Source organism: Hipposideros armiger, unplaced genomic scaffold (genome assembly GCF_001890085.2).
Source record: "Hipposideros armiger isolate ML-2016 unplaced genomic scaffold, ASM189008v1 scaffold_100, whole genome shotgun sequence".
Taxonomy (NCBI): domain Eukaryota; kingdom Metazoa; phylum Chordata; class Mammalia; order Chiroptera; family Hipposideridae; genus Hipposideros; species Hipposideros armiger.
The window spans coordinates 3,233,995-3,259,514 of record NW_017731450.1 but is presented as its reverse complement, the minus strand read 5'-3'; the positions used below and the strand labels follow the sequence as shown (position 1 = coordinate 3,259,514).

The window sequence follows — 25,520 nt, the reverse complement described above, 5'->3', positions numbered from 1 at the left end:
GAGTTGGGGCACAGCTCCTTACTCCTTGGGGTGTTTACTATTTCACCATTGCCACTGTAGTGCTCTTCTTATGTCACTTATGTGACACGTGGCACACACTGTCACTCGCTAACACCGCTACTCCCTTCCCCGGGCAAGGATGGGCTGTGGGCTCTGGCACAGCACCCAGGAGGGGCCGCTCACATTCCCGTCACCACGACCCCCGCTTGCTGACTTGGGGCGCTCAGTGCCGGAGGGAGGGCAGGGCTCAGACACCCCACATGGTCTGCAAGGCGTCTCCTCAGGCTTTCTTCCCTGACCGTGTCTGACGGTCACTGCGGAACCGCAGAGGCTCCCAAATTGGTCTTCTGGGCGAATGCCAGCCCTCTTGGCTGTTGGAGGGAAGCGTTTGGTGTGGACCTGCTGTCACTCCCCCACTGAGGGCCCGAGGGGTCTTCTGTCTCTGGAAATGAGGCCGGGCTGGTCCTCAGGGGCCCATCGGGGAGGCGGCCACCCTGGCAGGAGGGCCTGGGGCACCAAGCCGTCGGATGTCCCACCTGCACCCAGGTGACCTCCAGGCAGGATCTCCCGCTGACTCTGTCTCCCTGAGGAATTTGGACGGAAGCCCACTGTTTCATTGTTGCCCTGGTTACTCAATGATGGTTCTCAAGATTCTCAACAGCGTTTGCACTGGGGCCTTTCCCTGTATTCTTTCTTTGATCATTTTATTTCTTCCATTTTCTCCTCTTATGTTTTCAGAAATTCCTATTTGTTGGTTATGAAACGTCATAAATTGTTTCTCTATTTAAAATAATTATCTTTTTTTTCGGATCTCTTTATAATTTAAGAGAGATTTCCTCAACCTTATATTCTAACTTTCTAATTGAAGTTTTAATTTCACTTATCTTCTTTAAAAGAGATATTTATTTTCTGAATGTTTCTTGGATTTTCAATATCATAAATCATAATATGCTTTTTATTCTCCTCTTATCTGATGACAAACTATAGTTTTTTTAAAAAAAATATTTCTTTTCTTTCCAGAAACGTCTCTACTTTCTTCTCTTCTTCCCCAGTGGTGAAATCCCCAGTGTGAGTGTGGCCCCAGGTGGCCGCAGCTTGGGCGAGCTGTGGCCGGGCTACACCTCCAGGAAACGGAGGCCACCTTCTGAGTGCAGTGTCCTTAGAGACAGCCACTCTTCATCAGGGACCACAGAGACCCTGAGACGGGAGCTCCAAGCCACATGGCAGGGCAGCAAGACCACCGAGGGGCTGTCCGATGGTTGGGAGCCCCTCACCTCGTGTCCACGTGATAGAGAACTCCTGCGTGGTTACTGACGGCCGGACCTCATCCTAACAGACGGTAAGAGAATCGTCTGTCTTTTGCTTGTCTCTCAGGAAGATCAGAGCTGAATTTGGTGTTAGTCATTGCTGGGGGTGGTGTCCCCCTGAAAGATATGTTGGCACCCTAACTTCCAGAGCCTTATTTCGAAATAGGGCCTTTGCAGATGTGAGCAGGTCAGGTGAGGCCGTGCTGGCCGAGGCCCTAAACCCATGACTGGTGTCCTGCTTGGAAGAGGGGAGTTTGGTCACAGACACAGGAGCAGAAGGCCACGTGACGACGGAGGCAGAGGCTGCAGTGAAGTGTCCACCAGCTAAGGGACACCCAGGACCTCCAGCCACCACAGAAGCTGGAAGTGATGAGGAGGAGCCTCTGCGAGAACCTTCGGAGCGAGCCCGGCCTGCCCGGGTCCTGATCTCAGACTTCTGGTCTGAGAATATATTTGTGGGTTTGAAGCCACCATGGCTGTGGCAATGGGACAGCTTAGGGAGCTGGTCCAGTCACATCTGTCAGCTAAGCGTGGGCTCCTAGTCCAGATGTTTTCCCAGGATATTTCTCTCAGTTTTTAGATATGTGAATATAACTTTTCCGGGAATAGGAGCTTTTACCGTGAGTTGTGTCAAGTACAGTGACGTGTGGAGGACACAGGTTACGGTGGAGAGCTTATGGTGCTGGGACTCAGGTGGCGACTGCGCCGCAGTGACGGGGACCCCAGGGAGCCTGAGGAGGTGGCTGTGCTGGTCTTGGCCCAGCTGGGCCCTGCTGGGCTCCACAGCAAGCCTCCTCAGGCCTAGCTCCTGAGGAGGCCCCAGACAGGTGCCGAGGTGGATGCAGACAAGATCCCCGAGAGGCTGGGGACAGGCCAGCCGAGAGGAAAGCAGAGTGCATGGGGCTTCCTGAGGGTTTGGGGTGTCAGACCTGTGGCCAGAGGTGGCAGCCCCTAGCCTCGGCTAGTGGTTCACATTGAAACTTGTAGCAATTGAATCAAGCCACATTAGCAAGTCAGCCCCTGTGCCTCCAGGGACACAGAGGAGGTGGTGTGAATGAGCTTCAGAAGGAACCTCTCTGCCAAGCACAGAGGTCACCAGAGGGCGAGGGAGCGGGCCGCACAGATGCAGCCTGCATCTTCCCACTCTCACGGCCCCTGGGGACTTGCACTGAGGCAGCTGCTGTTCCCTCCCAGTGCCTCTCAGATACTAAAATATAACGACAAAAATAAGACTTGGACTCATTTCGGCGGCAGCGGACAGCTCTGGGGCCCTGCGCCTGGCAGGGCTGCACCAGGGACCCAGCAGGAAGCTGGCTTCCAGAGGGCAGTGAATTCAAGTCACCGAAGGCTCTTATGTGATGATGGATCCTAGGCCAACAGTATGTGTGGAGGGCGGGCGGGAGGCCGGTGGGGGTGGCAGTGGGTCCCACTCTCTGGGACGGGTGTAGGACGGGGGCCTCGGCACAGCCTGCGTGCCTCCCCGCAGGAAGGGCAGAACTGTTTCCTCAGCAAGGTCTCCTCGCGTCCCCTCCTCCTGGGAGGTCCAGCCCGGCAGATAGCAGTTCCATGTGCACGGTCTCCTCCTGGAGCACAGGGCAGGGACAAAGCAGACACCATCCTTCGCTGCCCTCAGTGTGACCAAAGGGTTGCCAGTGCAGTGGGGACGGGCTAGTTTCCTGGGAACAGAAGTCCAGCAAAACCCCGATGCAGCCTGCGGTCTGGCCCCGAGTAAACTGCTCTCCGTGCCTGCGTGCGCGTCCAGTCTCACGTGGGCCGCTTCGACCCTCTGTCCCCCGCCTCGTCCCCACAGACCACAGAGAAAGCAGAATTCGCAAGGCCTCAGTGTGTTGTATAGTGAGGTCTGATGTTTCCAACACGTTCCAGAAACAGAAAACCACTGCCGGGTCTGGAGGGGCCCTGGCTGTGCCTCGCAGGTCCTTCCACCCTGTCACCCAGCCAGCAGCAGGAGGGGGACGAGGGGACTCAGAGAGAGTGGGAAAGTCGGGTGTCATGAGGCCAGAAGAGAGTCCAGAGGAGCCTTCCCGAGGCAGCAAAGCCCCGGCTTCCTCTACAGCTTGGGCCACAGGTACTGGCCCCACCATGTTTCGTCGTCAGAGACGGGCTTGAGCAAAAACAGCTTGCACCTCCATCAGTGTCCTCACTCTTGCTGTGGTCTTGGTGAGAGTGGCCAATATCACAGCCATGAGAGAGAAGGGAAGGCCCCGCCCTTCAGGTGCATGGCAGACGTGGCGTCTCCACGTGGGCCTAGGGCAGTGGCCTTCCACTTTGCTGCCCCCGCCCCCAACCAACAGCTAGCGGCCCACCCCAGCACACCTCCTTAATGGCGGGTTCTTGAATCCCCTCACTGAGGAGGCCCTGCAGGTGTGGCGGTGAGTGAGTGAGACACAGATGGTCATGGATGAGGCCCACTGGACAGTCCTTGGGTAACTCCCAGCTTTTCTTTACTGGGGTGCCCATGGGGAAGTGACTTGCCGTCTTAAGTTAGTCTTCTCTTCTTAGAATGGGGGCTACACAGATCGCAGGGTGCTGTGGGTGACTGTATATATGTGTGTTTGTAAAAATGCTGGCAGCTCAACATCAGAGACAGGCCGGATGCCTGAAGGTTTTCTCCTGTTCCTGGGCTCACAAGACTACATTCCCCAGCATCCCTCAGGTGGCTGCGTTTCCCAGCATCCCTTGCGCTAGGTGCGCTATAGAACCGGGCTCTACCTGTGGGATGTGAAGGAAGTGATACGTGTGCCCCCGTCTCCCTCCAGGACGTTCCATGTTGCTTTCTTCACTCTGGCTGTGGGATGAAGACGCCCTTGGAAAACGTGCTGAAGACAGCACGGCCCGTCTCTCCTGTTCTCCCATCCACTTCTGTTATGTGAACAAGAAATAAACTTCTGCTCTGCTGCTGCTCACTTTGGGTATGTTTGTTAGGGCAGTTTGTCCGTCCTAGCTAATGCTTACATTAAACGAGATGACTGATCACAGGAATAACTCGCACAGTGAGAAATCAGGATGGTGACTTATTTTTACTACCATTCTCTTGGGAAGTACCAAGCAAAGTAGACGCTCTGGAAAGGCTGTCTCCTCATTTATAATGGACTATAGGGGACTGAAAATAGCCAAGTCGGGCCATATGGTCCAGGTGGAACAGGTTTAAGAGGATCTAGAACGTGACTTTTTTAAGAAGGTCATTTTGGTTAAGCCCTGTGAAAAACTATCAGACTTACTTCTAAAATTATTTATCTGTTTGTTTTTCAGGGTTAGAGTAAGTGAACTTTCACTTTGGAGGCTCTCCTGGGTCCTACTTGAAGTGGAGGGAGGCTGAGGTGACGGCCAGGCAGCCCAGCCGGCTCACTTACTTACAGAGAAGCGAGCCCCGTCCCAGCCCTGCCGCTGTCAGCCCCACAACGCGCAGTGAGCCCTGACACCCCCACACAGTGCTGCGCGACGGGGCTCAGCAACCAGCCTGCGAGGGGCTGGGAACAGCACCCTGAACCACTAAGCACGCATGTCAGGCGGGGCCTTCTAACAGTGGTGGGTCGCCAGGCCCACATCCTGTAACCCCCGCCACCGACGTTTGCAGGTGGGCATCAGCACCAACCATCAGGCAGCTTCATGGCAACGCCCACCCTCTGGTAGGGTGTCTACAACCCACGAGTGCTTGTATCTATCGGAACTGGCTTTTGTTTGTGTTAGCAAAACATGTGCACCCTTACTCAAATGTCAAGTAACAGGGCTTTAAAATTTATATGTGTGTACACACACACACGCACCACGGTGCCAAAAAAATGTAGACACATTTTAAGAAAGGGAAAAACTACTAAAATGTAATACTCGGGCTGGCTGAGTGGCTCAGTTGGTTAAGAGCGCAAACTCGGAGCAACAAGGTCGCCGGTTCAATTCCCACACGGGCCAGTGAGCTGCGCCTGAGCTGAGCGGCCGCTGAGCTGGTGGGAGCGCGTGCTCTTAGCAGCAAGGCTGTCAGTTCGACTCCCACATTGGATGGTGGACTACGCCTCCTGCAACTAGACTGAAAGCGGTGACTGGACTTAGAGCTGAGCTACGCCCTCCACAACTAAGACTGAAGGACAACAACTTGCCTTGGAGCTGATGGGTCCTGGAAAAACACAATGTTCCCCTTCCCTAATTCCCCAATGAAAAAAATCTTAAAGAAAAGAAGTAATACCCAATATATTCCGATAACAGAAGTCACGTTTGACTTCTGCAATTAGAAGAGGTGCTTAAAGTGGTTACCATCAGCGTCCAGACACGTCTGGTTACGGTGAACTACTGCTTGAGCAACGTTGACCAAAGTGTCCACTTGTAAACATTTTTTTTGGCACCCCCGGTATATATATCAATAGGCAAAGATTTTAAGCAAGGACTTTGAAGAGCATTTTGTTACTACCCGTTACAATTTACGAGCTAGCGTTTTGTTTCTAGGACTCCATCCTGGAGACGTGCTTGCACAAACATGTGGTGTCTGGGGGAGGTTTGTCATCATTCCCAGCAACACCCACATCTAGAAAGCACCCGTGTGGCAGTACACACGCCTGAGCCCTCTCACTGCAGAGGAGGCACTAGCACTGAGCACACAGTGGGAGTTTTGTCCACCCCAGGACAACGCCCCCAGCCTGGTCCCGGGGCTGCCGGAGAAGGGAAAAGCCCTTCCTACACAGAGACCTAAGCAACACTGTAATCTGTTTGCAGTGACACAGAACATGGGGCAGGGTTGGGGGTGGGATGGTGTGTGCCCCCGGCGGCTGTGTGGACGGACGTCTGCAGGACGTCTGTGCCTCTCTGCTCAAAGGCGCTTTCTGGGAGGGGCCCCGGGCTGCCCGCCGGGGACCCAGCTAAAGGACGAGGTCAGGGATGGACGCCTGCTCTTCAGGACATTCGCCCTGTTTATGCCATTTGAGATTTCTGCCTGAGCAGGAATTTCCTTCATAATTAAAAACTCTCCCTGAAGAATGTTAAGCTCATTGTCACACATTCCTGAACCAGTCACAACTGACCTCTGCTTGGTCGACCCCATGGGTCCTGACCTTGCTAACTGAGCCGCCAGGCACTTGGTTCAGCAGCACAGGCCCCTTCTTCTAGGACAATGCGCATGTTTCTTCTTCAGTCAAGCAAATAAGCATCAATGGGGTCGACTGGCTTTTCTGGAAATTTCCTGCCGTAGCTGGCCCAGGCACTCGCCATGAGGCCCTGTGCCACACATCACCCTTGCCCCCGCGCGGGGCCTGTCTGCAATGTTGGGCCAAAACTCTACAGATATTCGTGAGTGTGGAGCAAGCACACGCTTCCCTGCTGTGGGCCCCTGTCCGACATCTAGAAGCCGCAGCCCCGACACACAGCGGTGGTGACCCAGCTGGCGCTTTCAAAGCAAACTTCAGTTTCCTCTTCTTGCCCAGCCTCGAATGTCCTTAGTTTGCGGCCATGGTTCCCGGCTTCTCCTCCTTACTGTGGGTGGTGACCGCCAGCAAGCCTGACCGCCCCCAGGCCCCAGGCCCCAGGCCCCCGGCCCGGGCAGGTGCACTGACCTGCGGTGTGTGAGGAAGCTGCCGCTGACGTGTCCTGAGCCGTCGCATCCAGGGGTGGGACACGACATGCCCTCCGTCTTGACGGACTTCCAGGAGAACTGGGAGCCATTGAGGTAGCCGTCCTTCTGCCTCTTGGCCGCCAAGGGGCACCCGGACGCGCTGCGGTGGGACGCGTATTTCCCGGTGATGTGGCCTTGGCCATCGCACCCAGGAACGGGACATCTGGTGGCAGACAGAGGAGACACACTTTATTGTCTTGCCATCACATACCTGGTGGCCTCTACAACAAAGTCAAAATAACCTGACATGAAGGAAAAAGTACGCTCTGCTCAAGTGAAAGAAAAAGGGAAAAAAAGTCACCGTTGGGCGCCACCTAGTGGGGCGATGGAGGATGTCACTCGAGGAACGTCCCACCCCTGCAGGCAGCCTTTCTGTAACAGAAAGTCTAGGCTTTGGGAGGAGCCGGGCCCTGACCCACCCAGGAAAAAGAACAGCTGGTTTACTGTGGCACCTGAGAGTCAGGTGTTTGTTTAAAAGACACCACTTTTGGGCATAATCACAGCTTTTATGGTGGAAATAGGCAAAGTCAATGGGAAATTGCAGGGTTATTTTCAAAAAGACTATTTTATAAACCTGTGTTTTCTCAAGAGCTAGAAAACATTTTTTGTTTGGTCATGTTCTCTGGAGGTAATAAAATATTCTTCCAGCCAGATAGGATTTCAAGCCTGAGAGACAGTGTTTAATTAAGGCACAAAGCACACCGTCAATGCATTTTGGGGAATAAATGGAAAAATCACTGGCTGCAGCCAGAGTGCAGCAACAGGCTAATCAGTGCTTCTGGAACTTCCTGCACAGGTTGCAGCAAAGGGCCGCGGACACACAACCAATGTCACAAACGACTGTCTCAGGAGGCGGAGTGCCATTTCACGTCTGCGCACAGGCCCCACGCTGGTGGGTTTTGCCTGCATTTGTCGTTAAACAGTAAAGTTTACATTCTATAGAATTTGTATTACCTATTTACTTCCATATGTCTTAATTTTTAAAGTAATTTTTATTGTAAGTAATTTTTATTTTGTTTAAATCAAAGATGTTCTCCAAAGACAGTGAGTGAGTCTCAGGGAGACAGCACCAGGTTTATCTTATGGGGTTTTGAGACCCAGGCTCAGCAGGTCGCCGGGCTGGCGTTTCCGCCCCGCACGCTGGAAGCCCGAGGTGTGCGTCCACCGCAATCAAGTCCAGCTTTAGGCTGTGTGCAGCTAAATGGTTTTCATAAGCCAGAATGTCACCAAATGTCCGCTTTGGGTAATGTATCTTGTACCTTCATGTACTTTCACAAATTTGCCTTTCCCAGTAAATTAAACAGCTTTTCCCACCATGGGCAGAGGGACGTTTGTGGTGTTTTGTTACTCAGAACATCAGACTGAGAGATGCTGGCTTATTCGGCCCCCACAACCTAGACGACGCGGTTTGGTGTGGGTTTAAACATCTGACCTTGCAGTTGATTGCCATCTGAAGAATGCCGGGCGCCCTGAGTGTCCCCCGTCCCTGAGGCTCACTGGCTTCCGGGAAGCCGCCTGCCCTCGGCCCCACAGGCTCCCCCCCCAGCTCGCGCACCTGATTGGCTCCTGGTCTTCTTTGTCTTCCTTGCTCTGTGCTATCCTGATGCCACTTTTCTTTGCTCTTGGGCAACCTGAAAGGCTAAGGAAGAAAGTGATTTCAGAAAGCCTCCCAGACTGTTAGTTCCACACCAGTCACGGCTCTGACTCAGCTCTCTCCAGAAGCTGGTGCTTCTCGGCATAAAACAATCTGAGAGGAGGGTCCTTTTGGGTACAGCCCTGCGTGTGCCCTCAAAACACATCCCTGGGACAGCGGTGGCCTGATGTCCCTGTCAGCACTGAGGTCCCCACGGACCCACGGCCTTGGAGACCCGGTCTCACTGGCAGGCAGCATTTTACTGCTTGGGCTGGTGGCTCTGTGTTACTGACTCACTCCTTGTTGAAACTAGATAACTTTTCCTGCCACCACCCAGGCGTTGGAACCTCAGGAAAAATGCAGCTAAGCACTGGCCAGCATTTAAGACTCTTGTTTGCTGCTTAAATGTGGGAATGCAAACCCACTGCTCACTGCCAGCTGTCGCTCAGAGCTTCCCGGCAGGATGGCTGGCTGGAGAACTGCCTGCAGCCCCTTCTCTGAGGCAGGTGGCACTGAGTGGTGGCACCTGTGAGGTGTGCGTCAGACGGCCCCGTATCCGCAGGCAGGTCTCAGCTAGCTCCCTGTGGTCCAGGCAAGCATGCCCAGTGCGTGGGCTTCGTGGGAAACGGGTGTGAAGGCCACAGGCGCCCACAGAAACGGCACTGGGTAACGTCAGGCCCTTTAACCACCTTCTGTCTGCACCGCAGTTCCTGCTTGACCTCCGCATCTGACCCCAATGAAGTCGCTCAGCGGTGCTTTCCTTGTGGGCTGAGCAGCGTTGAGGTTACTGCTGCAGGACCTCAGGAGTGGAGCCGTCCTGCCTCGTGGGCATCGGAGCTGCGCTCCCACTGTCCGCTCAGGCGTCCTGGGAGGAGCTGGTCCCTTGGCATTCGGACCCGCCGTCCACTTCCAAAGAGTGTGATTCGTTTCCCCTCCACTGAACCTCCAACGGGCTCCGGCGTCACATTTCTGCACACTCTACACCCTTGTGTCCCTCCGGCCCCTCGGCCACTCCCCGCACGGACCACAGGACTCTCCCGGTCAGTGAGTCTCAGCAGTTTCACCTGCTCCTCGACCTCAGGGCCCACGGGAGCTCCCGCAGCCCTTCCTGCTCCACTCGGCCAGTCCTAGTGCCCGAGCCCACCCCCCACGGGCCCTGCCTGTCCCCACCCGTCGCTGCTTCCGCTCACCTGGTCCAAATCTTCTCGGGGACGCTGACAGCCAGTCCTGTTCCCTATTATGTGGGTGACTCCCCTGTGCTCTGGAGAACTAAGTTTAAGCCCCTATACTAAATTTAACAAGACTCCTAAAGCCACGTCTGGTCGATAGCCACTCCCACACGCCGACACCCAAACGCTAGCAAGTGGACTCGTTCACTGTTCCCCAGAAGCGCGCGGGGTGTCGCTGTGGCTGCTGACGCCGCCACGTTCCGCTAGTGCCTCTGCTGGGAGAAGCTTCCCCGACCTGCTGCTCTCTGCTCAGCCCTTCGCGCTCAGCTCTCAGGTGGCCTCCTCTCTGCTTTCTCCCATCCCCACGCTGCTCAGAGTTAAGGCCCACTTTCCTGGGCATGGTTGTGCTGTAACCACGCCACCTAGACTTATATCTGTATTTCCATCTGTCGTGTTTGCTTTTATGTCCCTTTTATCCCTTAGATTATCACTTGAGGTCAGAAGCATCCTAATTGTCATTGTTCCTTAGTTTCTGGCCCATATCATGGGCCAATAAATGGTCACTGAATTTGCTAGAATTCTGAGCCGACGTTTGCAATGGTATTTATTCTAAGTGGTTAACAGTTTCCTAGACAGAAGCCACACTCTCCACAATTTGCCACCATCGATGCAAGACTTGTTATGTGCACAAGCATCTTCATTTGAGATTTGAGAGATTTTGTAAACACTGCCACCCCTTCAGAACGCTTGCCTTCTCTGGCTGGGGGTGGAGTGCATGGGCACTTGCGGATGGAGCGGGGCACACAGCTGGGCCCTCAGTGTGGGCTGTGGTCAAGGAGCACGTGCCACGGGGCCTCCAGACCACAAGCGGGGCTGGGCAGTCATCGCAGTAACCAACAGCCGAAGGCGAAGAGAAGCCACCACGTCACTACCGCTCTGGCTAGAGAGAGGTGCGGCCGTGGGAGAGCCGAAGACGACGGGAAGGTCGTAGGCGCTCTCCGGAGAGGAGTCGCATGTCCTGACGGTGTGACCAGGGCCCAAGCCCCGGAAGTGGACTCACTCCTTGTCGGCATCGGAATTTCCTCAACCTGCTTTTCACTGCCTTCCTCAGTACCTGGTCATCTGTCCACGTCGTGGCAGGGAAGGCCTTGGGGGCCTGTGGTTTGACTCCCCAAAGCATGCTGAAACCACGGAGTAGACAGAGAGGCTGTCAGACCCTTCTGTTGTCATCCTGGAGGCTCATATTTTGCCCGTTTTTATAAAAGAGCAAAATGAAAATAGGACTGGAACATGTTGGTGATGTAGGATGTCCATGTATTGTTCCCTCATTTGCAGTTAGGATCAAAACTATTGTCAGAGGAGAGTGAAGGCATACATGCAAAATGCTTCGTGGTTCACTGCCGTGCTCAGCGAGCCTTGCCTTCCATCATTCGAGAACATTCTGGAACTCTGGGTGTGCCGTTGTGTAAGGCTGGGAGGGGTCCCAGTGGGTCAGACGCACGTGGCACAGTCGCTGTGAGAAATGGGGCCATCACTTCTATCTAGAGCAGCAGCGCCAGCCTTTGGGCCTCCGGCTGCGTGTAAGTGGGACCCTGAATCAGACGCTGGGGCCCGGGGGTCCTGTGCCGGGGACCGTCAGGCAGCCGCTATGCTGGCACGTCTGAGGTTGAGCAGAAAGCAGATCTGGAGAAAGGTCGGGGAAAGGTATATAGACGCATGGAAGTGGGGTCTTTGTGGGAAGCTGAAAAACATGGACCTGTTTCTGTTGTCGTTTGAAGACAAGACCGACTCACGCCCGACGAGGTCCGTGAACTTTCTGGAGGCCTTTCCATGCTCTCGGCAAACGGGACGGAGGAGGATCTGTCATAGAACATCACAGACACTCCACCAATATTGATTAAAACAATCTTAGGAAAGTTTCAGAGATGAAAGCCCACACCACCCTTACAACTAAAAAAAAAAAAGAAAGCACCGGTCAGACCCAGGACAGGTCACGGTGTGCCTGCTTCTCACGGTAAGCAGCTGCGTGGCCTCCTGGTATCACTGCCAGCACGGGGTCCAGGACGAGACCCTGGAGATGGACGCATCTCCGCTGCATAACCTCAGAGAGTCTCGGGTCCTCCAGTGCAAAACTGACGGGGTGACCAGTGCTCACGTGGCCCCAGGACAGCAGAGGAAGGCAGCTTCCTAAGTCCCCAGGACGGTGCCCAGGAGAAAGCTGGTGCCGGCAGCACGCCCCTCTGTGACAGTTAGGTTGGATAGCAGTGACCGTGCTGTAACTTAGACAAAACTTAAAACGTGTGCGTTTGGTCTGAGAAGAAGGGGAGAGCTCACAGGCAGTCCTGGCAGCTCGGCATACGTCTGTGGGCTTCCCATGCTCTGCAGCCTGCAGCCCACAGGGCACGGAGCCGGCAGACTCACATAAGTGGCCTGGGCTGTGGCTCAGTCAGCAGAGGCTGGAGCACCCTGTGGAAGCCAGGTTTTCTCCTGAGCTGGTGCGTAGGGAACGTTCCCTCACGTCCTGAGAAACGGACAACAGAAGATGAGCACTGAGATCCGACAGGCCTGGGAAGTGTTGTCTTCTGTCCTCCATTCGTGTCCTGTACACACAAGAGCTGTCACCCGAGGGAACACCATGGCCTGATAGTGTTCAGCCCCATTGTCACCCTTACGCAAGGGAAGTCGTTACTGGGATGGACGCCGTCACCATGAACCCTGCTGTCAATGGGCTGCCCCCGAAGGCTGTGCACCCCACCCCAATGTGAAGAAAGCCAAGTCAAACCTGCTCTCTGTCTCTACAGGTGAGTTCTGGTATGACTGACTCCAGGCCCAGGTCAGAGCGTAAACCTACGCTTAAATTATACCTTGTTTACAAGTTTATGCTGTAGTAATACCTACCATATAAGCTGTAAGTTACATGAATAAAAATGTTTAAACTACATTATGAATAAAGTTACATGATGCCAAACAAATAACAAATCAGTGGAAGACAGACATTTGGACAAGAAGTGACCAGTAAAGGTTCATTCTCAGTTCCGCAGACGTTGTTAAACGCTGGAAGTCCTGGCCATGTGTGGCCTGGGACAGCTCTTTTCCAAGATACATTAAAACAAGAAGTAGTGGAGAATGTGCTTGACTTTGTATATTTAACTGGAGTTTTAAATTTACTTTTGTTGTATTTACTCCAGACCAGCAATCTTACTCTGGCGACCCGTTTTGGAGGTAGCTCCTGTCTGACGATCAGCTGGTCAAAGCAGCTCATGACCCCCCGTCTATGGCAGTGGCCCGGGAACGTAGGGTGCTGTCTGGAGACACGTTTGCTGGTCATGAATGGGGGTAGGATGCCCCTGGGACCTGCTCAACATCCTACAGTTGCACAGGACGTCCCACAGCAAAGAACTGTCCCCCCAAAGATCAGCAGTGTCCAGGGGGGCAGCCCTGGTCTAGACAACGAGATATGTGACATCGAGTGACATGAGAAGCACCCCTAAATCGCATTGGTCAGTTCCCCCTGGCGGGGCTCCTCCGTCACGCTCTCCCCAGCCCTGTGCTGCGCCGGCAGTGCTCCCAGTTGGGGGGAAGCCAGCACACAGGACTCGCCGTCGGGTCTTGGTGAGGAGGCCGCCCACCACGTGAGCTCAGCCCCTAATCCAGGCCCTGCCAGCCAGCCAGCGACCCCCGCTCTGACCACTGGGATGCGGTCACTCGGGTGGCCACAGGGTGCGCTCTGGGCCACACGACCCACTCTGCTGGGCGCTGGCCAGCAGCCAGCATCTCTCTAGCTGTCCTAACCCTCCCTTGTTCTTCTTTTCGGCAGCAGGGCGGGTGGGGGTGGAGGGAGGGAGGCACGTAAAGCAGAAGGCGTGTGTTCTTCAGACGCCTGCTCTATAACCTGGGCCTGAGGGCTCGGTGGGCCGGCAGCTGGCCTTGGACTTGGTTCATTTACTAGATGCAGCCCTGTTCCCACGGCCGGACGGGCCTTAGTCCACAGACCTTCTCGTCCCTGTCTCAGCGCTGGCTTGTCCCGAACTGAGTGGGACAAGAAGTTCTTGCACCTGACCACAAGGTCTGCAGCCCCGTGCAGACATGGCACCGAAGGTTCTGTCCACTCACCTCTGACACAGGGCCTGGCACAGCGTGGATGTCCACAAAAGGCTCCCTGAATGCCGGCTCACACGGAACTTTTGTGTTCTCATGAGCCCGAATCTCTCTGCTGTGCTCTGGACACCTCCTCTCGGGAGTGACAGAGCCGAGAGTTTGGAAGGGTCAGGTGAGTGTTAGCCCTGTTGATCCCCGCGCACGGTAACCACACAGCCTATGGCTCAGATCTTAACGTTTCGGGACCAGCTCCCGGTGGCGTCAGCAAGCTGCCTGTCAGCGGCTGTTCTCAGGAGCTGAGGTTGCTGTGCTGCCGGGGGACACAGCGGACAGAGCCGCTGCCAGGAGGAGCCTGTGGTCCCAGAGTCCCTGTGGCCCACCCGCCAGCGGAGTCAGCCAGTGTGCCGCGAGCCAGGCCGTTGGCCACTCTGCCACGCGTGGAGACGAGAGAGAATGGCTTCGAGAGAAGCACCCGTACGTACGTACCTTCGGTGGGAAGCATAGTTGCCAGTGATGTGCCCAGAGCCGTCACAGCCAGGGGTGGGACACCTACAACCAAAACGAAAATTGGCAATTTACTGGAAAGAAATGAAACTCCCTGAACAGTTAAGTTCCTTTTAATCTGGAAAGCGAGCTCGCTTTGAGGCTTAACCTCCCCAGCGAGAGGAGAAGTGGGCGGAAGCCCCCTGGCTGGTGCGGACGTGTTGCATCTCTCCCCTCCAGCACGATGGCACTTTCTGGAGCACGTGGGTCCCAGTGACCGCCTAGGATCGGCAGTGCCTGGGGCATCCTCGGCCCGCGGCCGCTTGTCGGGGTCCCGGTCCCTCCCAGCACCCACCGTCCTTCTGTTTCCGCCGCTTGACGGTCAGTCGAGCTGGTTACGACGGGGCTTGTTGCACTAACCCGCATGTGAAGCTGGGTTTTTACACCAAGGGACCCGCAGCGGCCTAAGAGAACGACGTCATCCTAACCCACGCCGGCACTGGCACTGTCCCGGGCTCCCATCCAACTGCCTCGTCACCCCCCGGCTGGGTCCTGGCTGTGAAGCCACCAGACCCAGACCCAGGCCAAGTCAGCCGGGACGCTGAGGCCAGTCCCAGCGCCCAGTTCCTGAACCATCGCGCTGCCGCTGCTCCGATGGGAGAGAACGCTTTTCCACAGTCTTGTCATTACTGTTACTTGTCATATATTACTTGTCATATAACGTCTTAACTGTGTCGTCCCAAGAATACTCGGATGGTACGACAAAGACATTTTCACTGTTGTTTCAGCTGTATCTGTACCCGCCACACATGTAAAAATTAAGGACAAAAATGAAGAAAATTCCTTCTTTCTTTTCATTAAATTTGTACCACCCAAAAAATAACAAGGATAAAGTGACTTAGTAATTATTATTATCACTGAGGTCATGTGCCCCACCCCTGCTCGATGAACGCCTGGGTTCCTGGCAAGGACAGAAATCACACATTTTATGTATTTAACAGTGTATGCTGCTTCCACGCAATTTCAGTTTGCTTCCCACTCAGGAAGTCACCTGAATGCTGGGTGTTGAGATCAGACCCACAGATGCCTCGCCTAACAGATGGACGTCCTCAAGATCAGGTGAGTGTGGGCAGGGGTGGGACCCATGCGACAGGACCCCGTTCCTCTGTGTGCTGCTGTGAGTGACACTTGATGTGCAGACAATTCTGATATTTAGAAATCGTTGAATTCTCCTTTAGTCCCAAGAAAGGGGACATAATTCTAGGTCTGAGGGTATAGACATTGACAGCTGCCATATCACACTAACGGTTAAAGCCTAACTTATAGCTAGTGCTGTAGGAGAATTAAGAAGTAACTTAGTGAAAAGGGACTAGAGAAACCGCTGGTTTGGGTTTGAGATAGAATGCCAAGATGCTTACAACAGAATCTATGTACCAAGAACGCCCCCAAATCTGATGGTGACCTGCCGTCTGTTAAAGTAACAGCTGTTTATGTTCCATCACAAGACTACTCCATCGATTGCTAAGCAATTATTTTCTAAAAAACGACCTAAGTGACTGAACTTAAATAGCTGATTTCCCAAATGGCACCTCGTGTAGACAGACACGCTCACACAGGGAGGGGGTTTGAAAGCAATAGAATCAATTTTCACGTAAGTTTCTGTCCTGAAAATTTATCAAGAAACAGAAAATGCTTCCTGCCGGCCAATAACACACTTGGCCTTTTGAAAAAAAAAAATCTTTAAACTCTTCCTAACTTAAGCACTTAGTGCAAATTTATTTAAAATTTATTCATGTTAACATGAGTATAAAGTTTTTCATATGCCATTTTTTTTTGGTGGGGCAGGAGATTGGCATACTCTGTTCAAGTTTAAAGTGAGGCATTTTAACCAAAATCATATAAATGGAAATCAGATTTTACTAATTAAGAAAAAGGGGAAGATTTTCAGAGTAGTTTTTATGTGATTAAGCCATTTACAAACATACCATCTGATAACAAAGAGGTGTTTAAAAAGTCCTTTATCACCGTAAAAACAAAATATTGATTTGGCTCATTTTCAGAGCTTTCACTGTGTTGGGAAAGAAAAAAACACACTGTGAAAGAGGCCTTGCTTTCTTAAAAGGTTTGTTTTTATCTCTAGGGCTTCGGGTGTCACTGCCCAAGACTTCCGGGCTTTTTTCAACTCTTAGATTTACATGCAAATTTTCCAGCTAAGAAATCTCAACATTTAAAAACACAGTTTTTGAAGCTAGTGCATGAAGTGACTATTCATCTAACAAAAGGGTCATTGCTTGTCGTTTGGAGCCCGCTCTGGGACCCCTGCTAACAGGAGGTGGAAAATCGAGGAGCAAACATCGGATCTGCAGCTACCCGTCTAGAGGGCATCTTCAAGAAGGGAGCCCCCCGTGGACAGAATCAGACAGCCTGTGCTGCACAGCAGGAGTGTCACGTGGCAGCGGGGAGTGAGAGGTTTCCATGGAAACTCCTGTAAGGCAGGCTCTGGTTCTCAGGCAGTCTCAGGAAGAGAGCAGTGCCCCTCTGCGTCATGCAAGCTGCCTGGCAGGTGTCACAGACGATAGCGCACGTCGTTTTAAGTTCCTGTGCTTAGGCATGTAAGGTTGTGTTAAATAAAATGCTTGCTGAGGGTTGTCGGAAAAGTCATGATGTATTTTTTTCTATGTTTTTCGTTGCAAAAATGAGCCATGACTTTTCCGACAACCCAATATTTTGTCTCTCCCTCTCCAAAGATACTCTTGCTGAAACCACTCTGAGAAAGCAAATGATGAAGACGTAACTTAGCATCTATCCTCGCTTCCTCGTGCAAAACATTTGTGACCCCTGGCCGCATCTGTGATCTTGACTTGCCCTGGGATTAAGTAATACTGAGAGAAAATAATTCTGGGTAGTACATGTTATTATCTGGCTAGAAAAATTGGTCTCATACAGACATTTAAGAATGGTGACGGAAATATCATAATAAAGTTTTGAACAGTGTTTACGTTTTCAGAATTCAGGCAAAATCTTAAAAAAAAAATCAGGACCACTTACAAACTTTGGGATTTATGATTTCATGAAACCAGCCCTTCTCAAGGAGAAACACACTGGGTCCTGCTGCTTTGGCAGAACCCAGACGTCTGAGACTCTGAACCAGAACCTTCTAGAATGCCTTCCTGTTATTTGCCACCACAAGAAATGTTCTATTTGGACCCCCACAGGAATCACCACTGGTCACACGTACATGGAGGTCATAAGCTATGTCCTCTAATACCAAAAGAGAATAGGTATGCAGTAAGTCCATAATCATGAAAAGGATGCAATGTTGCAATAGGCACATGTCACAAAAATGTGATGACAGGCCAAGTGGCCTCTCAAGTTTGCCTCTGATCTGTCCTTATAACAAACGCAAGACATGCAACCTAGGACAGTGCTGTTTTCTCCCATCTATAAACCACTACCTGGACACAGGGTAGTAGCCATGCAAACAGTTAAATGCCCGACCGTAGTCGCATTATCACTTACTCACTCATACTCCTAAGAATACCCGTGATGTGCTTCCTTCATATTTAATCACCCCTCTGTATTTCAAAAGTAAATATGAAAACTTGGGAAATAGTTATATTAAGACATTTAAAACATGAATTTAAGTTAAAAATCTTATACATAAAGGCTGAAAGTACTGCCATCATGTTTGAACTCTATCTGGACTTGACCGTGGAATTGGCCTAACCTGGTTGAACGGGCCCCATCAGGTGCATTTGCACACATGCCCTGATTTTGAACATAGAAGCTAAGACATGCAGAAAAAAACGGTCAGGGACTATTTGGAATAATAATATTAAATGCAGACTGATACACTTTGAGCTGTTTGAAGAATTTCATGCAGAGCTTTTAACAGTCTTTTGCACTCCTTTCTTTCATGGCAACTCTATCAAGGGAACTTAGTAAGTAAAACACAAAATATAAAAAAATGTAATTTTTTTCTTACTGCCCTCAATGTTCAAAGAAATCATAAAAACATAAAATTAGGCCTTGTCTCTAGTACCAAAATTTATTAGTAAATTAGAATGATTCCAGTCACATTATATATAAAAGGGTTTGCCCCATTTATACAAAAAATTCAATTTAAAAACATTTTTTCCTAAACAGATATGGTTCTAGAAATATATTTCTTTGTTTTGATTTTTTTTCTCATGGATAAAAAAACTAAAGAAATACAGAGTGCAAAATAAAAATATTTTGAAATAGAAAAATGACATATGCTGATTTTTATGCTACAACTTTGCATTTTTTTCCCCAAACTGAAAGAAACCAGGTCACTTAAAAGCAACATACATCACTCTGCCCAGCTTCTTAAATATATTACCTAAAAATCAAGGAAAGACAAAGTCTTATAGATCACATTTCAATTTGTAAGACATTCAACAATTTTCTCTTTTGAAATTCAATATGAAGTGTGTGTATTGCCAGTTTCTCCTTTCCTCCTCGAGAGTCAGGTGAGGAGGAGCCTTTACACGTGATGTTTAGGAGTTCCCAGTGTTTAGAAAACCTACACATTTCAAAATGTGAAACCAACCTATTGACACTAGTAGAATTTGGGTGGAAGACTTGCTTTCTGAGGTACGTACCATGTACACAGAAGACACCCTTTTCTTTTGGTTCTAGTACTTTCTTTAAAAAGTACACTCAGAAACATCTACATAAATGAAGAAGAATTTTAAAACTGCCCTTCACAGGACTGAGACCTTTTTTCACTTTGGTGACTGAGGAATCAGGCCTCATGTTACTGAGAACGTGGGTGTCATCCGCAGGGAACGTGGAAGCCCTGGGCCGACAGGATGCGGGCTGCGCGGTGGGTCAGCAGCCGGGACTGGGGACGTGGGGGGCGGGGGGCTCCGGGAGCCCCGGCGGGCCCGGCCGTGGCGTGGGCCCGGGCACACACTGCGCAGTCACCGGTGCCACTCACTGTGCGAGCCACCGACACGCAGGGTGTTCACGCGCAGGTTCAAACTGTGACCTAGAGGCTCACACGCCTGCCATCAGCCTCGGGTCCCGTGTCCCGTTTGCAGCGTGAAACCCGCCTCCGCCCCTCCCCCGACCGAGGCCGGGCGGCCCCGGCTCCCGTGTCCACGCGGGGCCACCAGGGCTCTGCGGAGCCGGCTGAGCGTGGGGGCCGTGCGGCCTGCCCCTGGGTCCACCTTCGGGGACACCCGAGCTGCAGGCGCGGCTGCTGGGGGCGCGCTGCGTGCACGCTGCGTGGATGTCACTTCTCAGTCCTGCGCCTGCAAAGCCTCACCCGTTGGTCACCCGTACCCACCGTCCTGCGCGCCGCGCGGGGCGGGAGCCTGCCCGGCCCGCGTGGCGTCCCCGGGAGCCCTGACGGCTCCGGTGCCCAGTGGCCAGATGCGCGTCGCACGTCCTGCCGGGCCCACGGGGCACCCACGGCCCCGGGAAACCGCGGCCACGCCTCAGAGCGCTGCCGTCCGGCCGCAGGGCAGCAGCGCAGCCATGGCTGCAGCGGCCGAGTCGGAAGTGGACACGGGCTGGGAGGACCCCGGCGAAAAGCACCGAGGCGCCCGGTGCAGCGACTCCAGGCCACGGGACCCAGCGTTCTCACCGCGCGTCCACGCCGGGTGCGCGACATGCAGGGGCCCGTGGGCAGGCGCCGTGACGCTCGCAAGGCCGGGGCTCAGGGAGACGGGCAGACGGGTGAGGGGGGGGGCTCGCCTGTGGCTGCTGACACCAAGCTCTGGACAGTTAGCGCCCCTTCTGTGCCGAGAAGCAGGTTTCCAAAGACGCGCGTGCGTGCTGCTGCGGGGGTTCCCTTCCGGCTGTGGGGGTGGGGGAGCACTGGCCTGTGCAGCCGGGAACCCCTCGCTTTACTGACCGTGCGTCACAGTGCTCCCCGCCTGAGAGCGAGCATCTGTGACCGTGTCCGCTTGACCTGGACGGTGGGGCCACACCGGAGTGACCGGCTGGGCTGGGTGGGGGGGTCGCGAGCGTGGGCCCGGGGCGGCTGGCCTGACACCGTGGACCTGGGGCAGCGACGGCGGCCCACCCGCGCCCCTCGCCCGGGCCCACTGCCTCTGCTCACGCAGGAAGGCCAGGTGGGGAGCAGGAGGCGGCCACCAACACAAACCCCGCGTGCTGTCAGGTCAGAGGGCGCCCCGGGGCCCATGTGAGGGCGCCCCAGGGTCGCACGGCTGGGACTGCGAGGCGTACAAGCCACAGGCACGTAGTGACATCGGTGCATTTCTCTGTCCACAGACGGTTTAAAACTATGCATGAGCTAAATAGAGAAGGCGGTTTATGTAGTTTAAAAACAGTTTGGTTTTCTAAAACTTGGAGACTTCAGCCCATTTTAGGGGAGCGGGTCCCCCAGGACAGAAAAAAGGGAAGATTCTAGGGCCACAGAGCTGGGAGGGCGGCCACACAGGTTCCCTCTTAGCTGAAATCTTGTTCCTATTTTTCATTTTTGTTTTTTAACTTTTGTTTCTCCTGTCGGTTTTTCCTACATTTGGGGGGCTTTTAAAGTTTTTAAACCACTATTCTGTCTCATAGACAAAGTGTTTTTTAAAACCCTCCGTCGGGCGCAACTGATCTCACAGATTCACTGCACACAAATTTTCAAATATCTACCAGTTAACGTAAGTCCCGTGACTCATGGCTTCCGTGTCTTCCCCTCCACCGTAACCTGTCGCCGGTGGTGTCTGTGACTTAGTGCAGCAAAGACGTGTTTCATAGCGGCATCTTTGTGTGCAGTGAACCTGCGAGATCAGCTGCGCCCGACAGGCGTTAACTCTGATTAGAAGAAATGACAAGACTCCATGTTCATCTGCAACCTGTATGATCTAGAATTTTCTCCAACGCCTTGCACGTCAGGCTCCTGTGTGTCTCCCCTCCTCCCATCCCCTGGTCCTGCCTCCTCCTCTAACCTCCTGCTTATAACTACCTGGCTTTAAAATATTGTCTTCAGTTTATTTTCTCCTCTGTCAATCACTCATTTAAAAAATGGAGTTCTAGCGCATTTTTCCTTCCTCCTGTGGAATCTGTCCTTTCCCCTGTTCTACATCTTATTTTTTGGTCAAATTTATAAATGATTTCACAGACCCTCAGTTTTACCAAAGGTTTTCAAAATTGATTATTTTACAGCAAGGAGAAAGGCCCAAGTTGGTGAAGAATATTGTTTAAGGTCACACAAGGAGTGACAGAGTGAGATTAGAACAAAAATCTCTCCTCGCCTGGTGCTTTTTCATTCCACTAGACTTTTGAAATGTCCCATTATTATCAATAATTCCTGCTCTACCAATCTATCCTGTGGTCTCCCCCTCCTATCAGGGTCAGGTTCATTTGCTTTGATTTTTTAAAATTGTATTATTTTTAAAATTTATTGGAACGACAATGGTTAGTAAAATTGCATAGATTTCAAGTGTACGATTCTGTAATACACATTTGCTTTTAAAGACACATGAGTTTGCAACCTTCATTTATTGACCTATATGGCGTTCTCAGTGTCTTATAAAGTGGAGTAGGGAAGTAGACAGCGGGCCGGGAGATAGATTTTTAGACTTCTGTGTCCCGGACACAGCTCTCGGGTTTCTAAGGCTCACTTCACTGATCGTCCTGAAGTCTCTTCGTGCAGCGCAGAGCCGGCAGGGGCGGTGGGGGCGCCCGCACCGCGCGGGTTGGACGTGCGGCCTGTGAGCGGGGCTGAGGACGCGGGAGCCACCGGGAGCCGCCGCTGGGCGAGAAGACGGGGCGGGAGGGGGCGGAGGGAGGGGGTGAAGGGGCCGGAGCGGGGAGGAGGCGGCCAGGCCCCGGGCGCTGGGCACGGGCCACAGCTCCCAGATGCACCCGATGCAGGGCGGCGCTCCACGACCATGATGCGTGGGCCGCCGGAGCCCAGGCGGGGGCAGGGACGCCGGTGTCCCCGTGCCAGCCTGTCGCCTGCACACCAGCTCCGTGCTGGACTCTGCGGCCGTCACCCCGCGTCCCCGACGCGCAGGCGGAGGCTCAGGTGCCCGGGGCGGGCGCGCAGAGCTGGGCGTGCACCCCCCCCCACCTCCCCCACCCCCGTTAGCTAGAGGGGCGATAGGCGTGCCCGGTGCGTCTGCTAGGGGTGCTTAGGGACACGTACCGGGAGCGAAAAGGGGGGGTCTGTGTAAGGAGCAGCAGGGGACCTCCAGCGGGGGCAGAGTGGGGTCCCCAGCGGCCGAAGGGCCGGCGGGCGCGGCTGGAGGGGCCGGAGCAGACTGCGCTGTGAATCGCGGAGAGCTCTGCGTATTTGTACTGGAGAAAGAGGGCTTAAAATGGGGCGGGAGGGGGGCGGACAGTCAGGACAACGGGACACCGTGAAAGGGTGGGGATGGGGGCACGCTGCAGACACAGCTGGCGGATGACAATGGCGGTGCGAAGGCGGAAGAGAGAAAGGGACGGGTCACAGCAGGCAGCCAGCAAGAGCAGTGAATGGAGGGTGAACTCGTCCCCACGACAGGTCACTGACTGGGGAGAAAGGCGGGTGTGTCCTCGTCCCCACGACAGGTCACTAAATGGGGAGAAAGGCGGGTGTGTCCTCGTCCCCAGGACAGGTCACTGACTGGGGAGACAGGCAGGTGTAAGGTTAGACAGCTCTTCCCCGGACGTGTGCAACCTGGTCAGTGCAGGGCTGGCCATGACAGGACGATAGACTCTGCATTGCCCCCACCCCTCGCAAGGCCACGCACACCCCACTCACGTGTGCACTGCCGGGGGCCCCCCCCTGCCCTGGCTCACAGCCATCTCAGGGCCTGCAGTGTGTGTCCCTGTCTCCCTCCACCGCCAGAGGCTTGGTTTGTATGTGTCAGGTTTTCGTGAAGTGACAACTACTCAGTTGAGGCAGGCGTCCTTGTCCTCAAGGGCACTGCAATCCGCCTGGAGAGGAAGCAGCCCCTCACAAGGAAGCTGGGAGGAAGTGGAAGCCGGGGAACCACAGAATCGCGGACGCAGGAGGAATGCCCCTGCCAAGCTTGTGGGGTGGGGGTGGGGGAGAGTGGAGGGGTGTCCCTGGTGTCCTGACAGCGGGTCTGCAGTGGTCTGCTGCTGTCTGCAGCTCCCAGGACACTGCATGTGTCCCTGCTGCAGTGACACAAGTCCAGTCACTGTGGACAGACCGCCCTCTTTCCCTGAGCTATGCTCCGTTAATATGTGAGCGGAAAACTGTTTCATATAAAAACATGTTATGGAGTCTGCTGATTGTGGGAAATGTAAATATTAAAAATATCTCTATTTCACGCAAAGCAATTATGGACCTGATTTTTAGGAAAATCAGTTTAAAATCTGGCTGCTCCAGAGTGTATTTCAATGGGCACCTGACTAGCCTGACACCTGAACATGTTTCTCAGGAAAAGAATCACATTGAAAACTGATGCTTATGTAAGTTATAAGGACAGCATAGGAACGGTTTTCTGGGAAAAGGAAGAAGAAAGAGAAAGAAGGGGAAGAAAACACTCCATAGCTGGGAAGTGAAGTGCTCAAGCGGCTTGCAGTACTTTTTAATTCTCATGTCTCATTAGCAATTGTGTGGGGAGGTCTGTGGGGGACCGTCCTGGGCCCAGAAGTGTCACCAACTGGGAGGAAGGCCCTTTGGGGGTTCCTGTGGGTGGGAGGACACAGCATCCCCAGCAGCCCCACGGAGGCGGGAGTGAGTTGCTATGGCAACCGCCTCCCTCAGTCAAGGCCTCTGCACAGGAAATTTAAGAGCCGGCTGTGTGCAACGGGGAGCTGAGTGGGAGCCCTGCCTGAGGGCGGCGGGGGGGGCGGGGTACAGCGCGGGCAGAGCTGCCTTTCAGCTCAAGCAGCCTCTCACCCGGGATGACACCACCAGAGCCAGGACCATGGGGACACATGGGCCTTCAGAGCATCATGGATTTATGGACCAGGCTCAGAGCCTCGAGAGCCCCGGGGGCCATCCGGACAGTCTGAGTCACACCAGCTCAAAGCTCGGTGGCATTTCTGTGTCTCCAAATAGGTCAGAACCATGAGCTGCCACAGTCCTTCTATGCGCTACTAACAACAAAGCACGAACCCTGTGGTTCTGTGTGAGGGCCTCTGTAGGGCTCCTGCCCACGTCACCCCAAAAGCAGGTCCAGGGAAGAGTGCACAGCCTGCTGGGAAGGGCACCACGCTGGCGTCACAACATCTGGAGCTGTAAGTGCAGCCCTCTCGGTGCTGTCACCTCAGCACACACTCCGCCATGGAGGGGTGTGTGTGCACGTGTGTAAGTGCTTCACACCCACAGGCCGAGGGGAGGAGAGCTCTCGGCGACTGATCAGGGGCAGCGGGGGCTCTGCAGACACAAGGGACAAGCATGTGGTCCTGAGCACATGTCCCTGTCCCTTCTGTGTCTGCAGTCTGTCTGCACAGCTCCCCCGTGCTCCACGGGCACAGCATCAGGCAGGTCAGTGCTGACATCCTTAAGCCAGTCTTCCCCTAAGACTTAGAAGGTCGCTATTTTCCCAGTTTTACAGATGAAAAGATGGAGGTCCAAAAAATGTCACATAACTAGTGCAGGCTAAGGAGTCCAGGCTAACCAGTGCAGGCTAGCTAGTGAAAACCAACTAACCCGTCCAGGCTGCCCAGCTAGTAAGAGGCCAAACCAGCCTGTAGATCACCTGTGCAACCCTGGAGCTGTGCCTGGCCCAGGGGATTACACAGATGGTCACTTACGTCAGGAAAGAGCTAGTGACCTAAAAACTCATTAAACTGAAAGCACGTGAAGAATAAACAGCCTTCATGCTGTGACTGTAACGTTGGCTGTCGCAGGGTTGATAAGCCGTCTCGCACCTTTTCAGGCTAAGCGGTCAAACGTGGGGACATCCCTCTTTCTAACTTGGTGTATGGTGTCTGTTCTTACAGTAGTTCCTGGGAACCCCGAGCCCCGATAACAGGCATCCCTCACGAGGCCGTTCACTGGCATTGTCTCCCGGTCCAGAGAAGACGGCTGCCTCGCAGAAAGCTGCAGTGAATTCCAGAAGCCGTCACACCGTCACTCCGCCACGAGGATGTACCGGACCAGGCTTGCCTCTTGGGGACCGGTGTTCACCAGCCTGCGCTGGTTCTTCCTGGGAGACGCAGCGGTCACAGCCGGGCCCGACGGCCCCAGACAGACAGCCACACACGTCTCAGGGACAGCCCTGGACCTCGCCAGAGTGAGGCGGCTGCTGTGGGTGGGGAAGGCCGAC

The 25,520-nt window shown here is 53.6% G+C and overlaps 1 protein-coding gene across 19 annotated transcripts in view; it reads right to left on the bottom strand.

Moving 5' to 3' along the window:
• MYT1L (myelin transcription factor 1 like) overlaps nucleotides 1-25,520 on the bottom strand; it is a 738,481-nt gene that overhangs the window by 16,000 nt on the left and 696,961 nt on the right. For all 19 annotated transcript variants that reach the window (XM_019646295.1, XM_019646294.1, XM_019646293.1 and 16 more), the window contains 3 exons: nucleotides 14,308-14,370; nucleotides 8,477-8,560; nucleotides 6,863-7,084 (listed from right to left, as the gene is read on the bottom strand). In XM_019646295.1, the coding sequence (XP_019501840.1) occupies nucleotides 6,863-7,084; nucleotides 8,477-8,560; nucleotides 14,308-14,370 (369 nt within the window). The remainder of the gene's footprint in view (nucleotides 1-6,862; nucleotides 7,085-8,476; nucleotides 8,561-14,307; nucleotides 14,371-25,520) is intronic.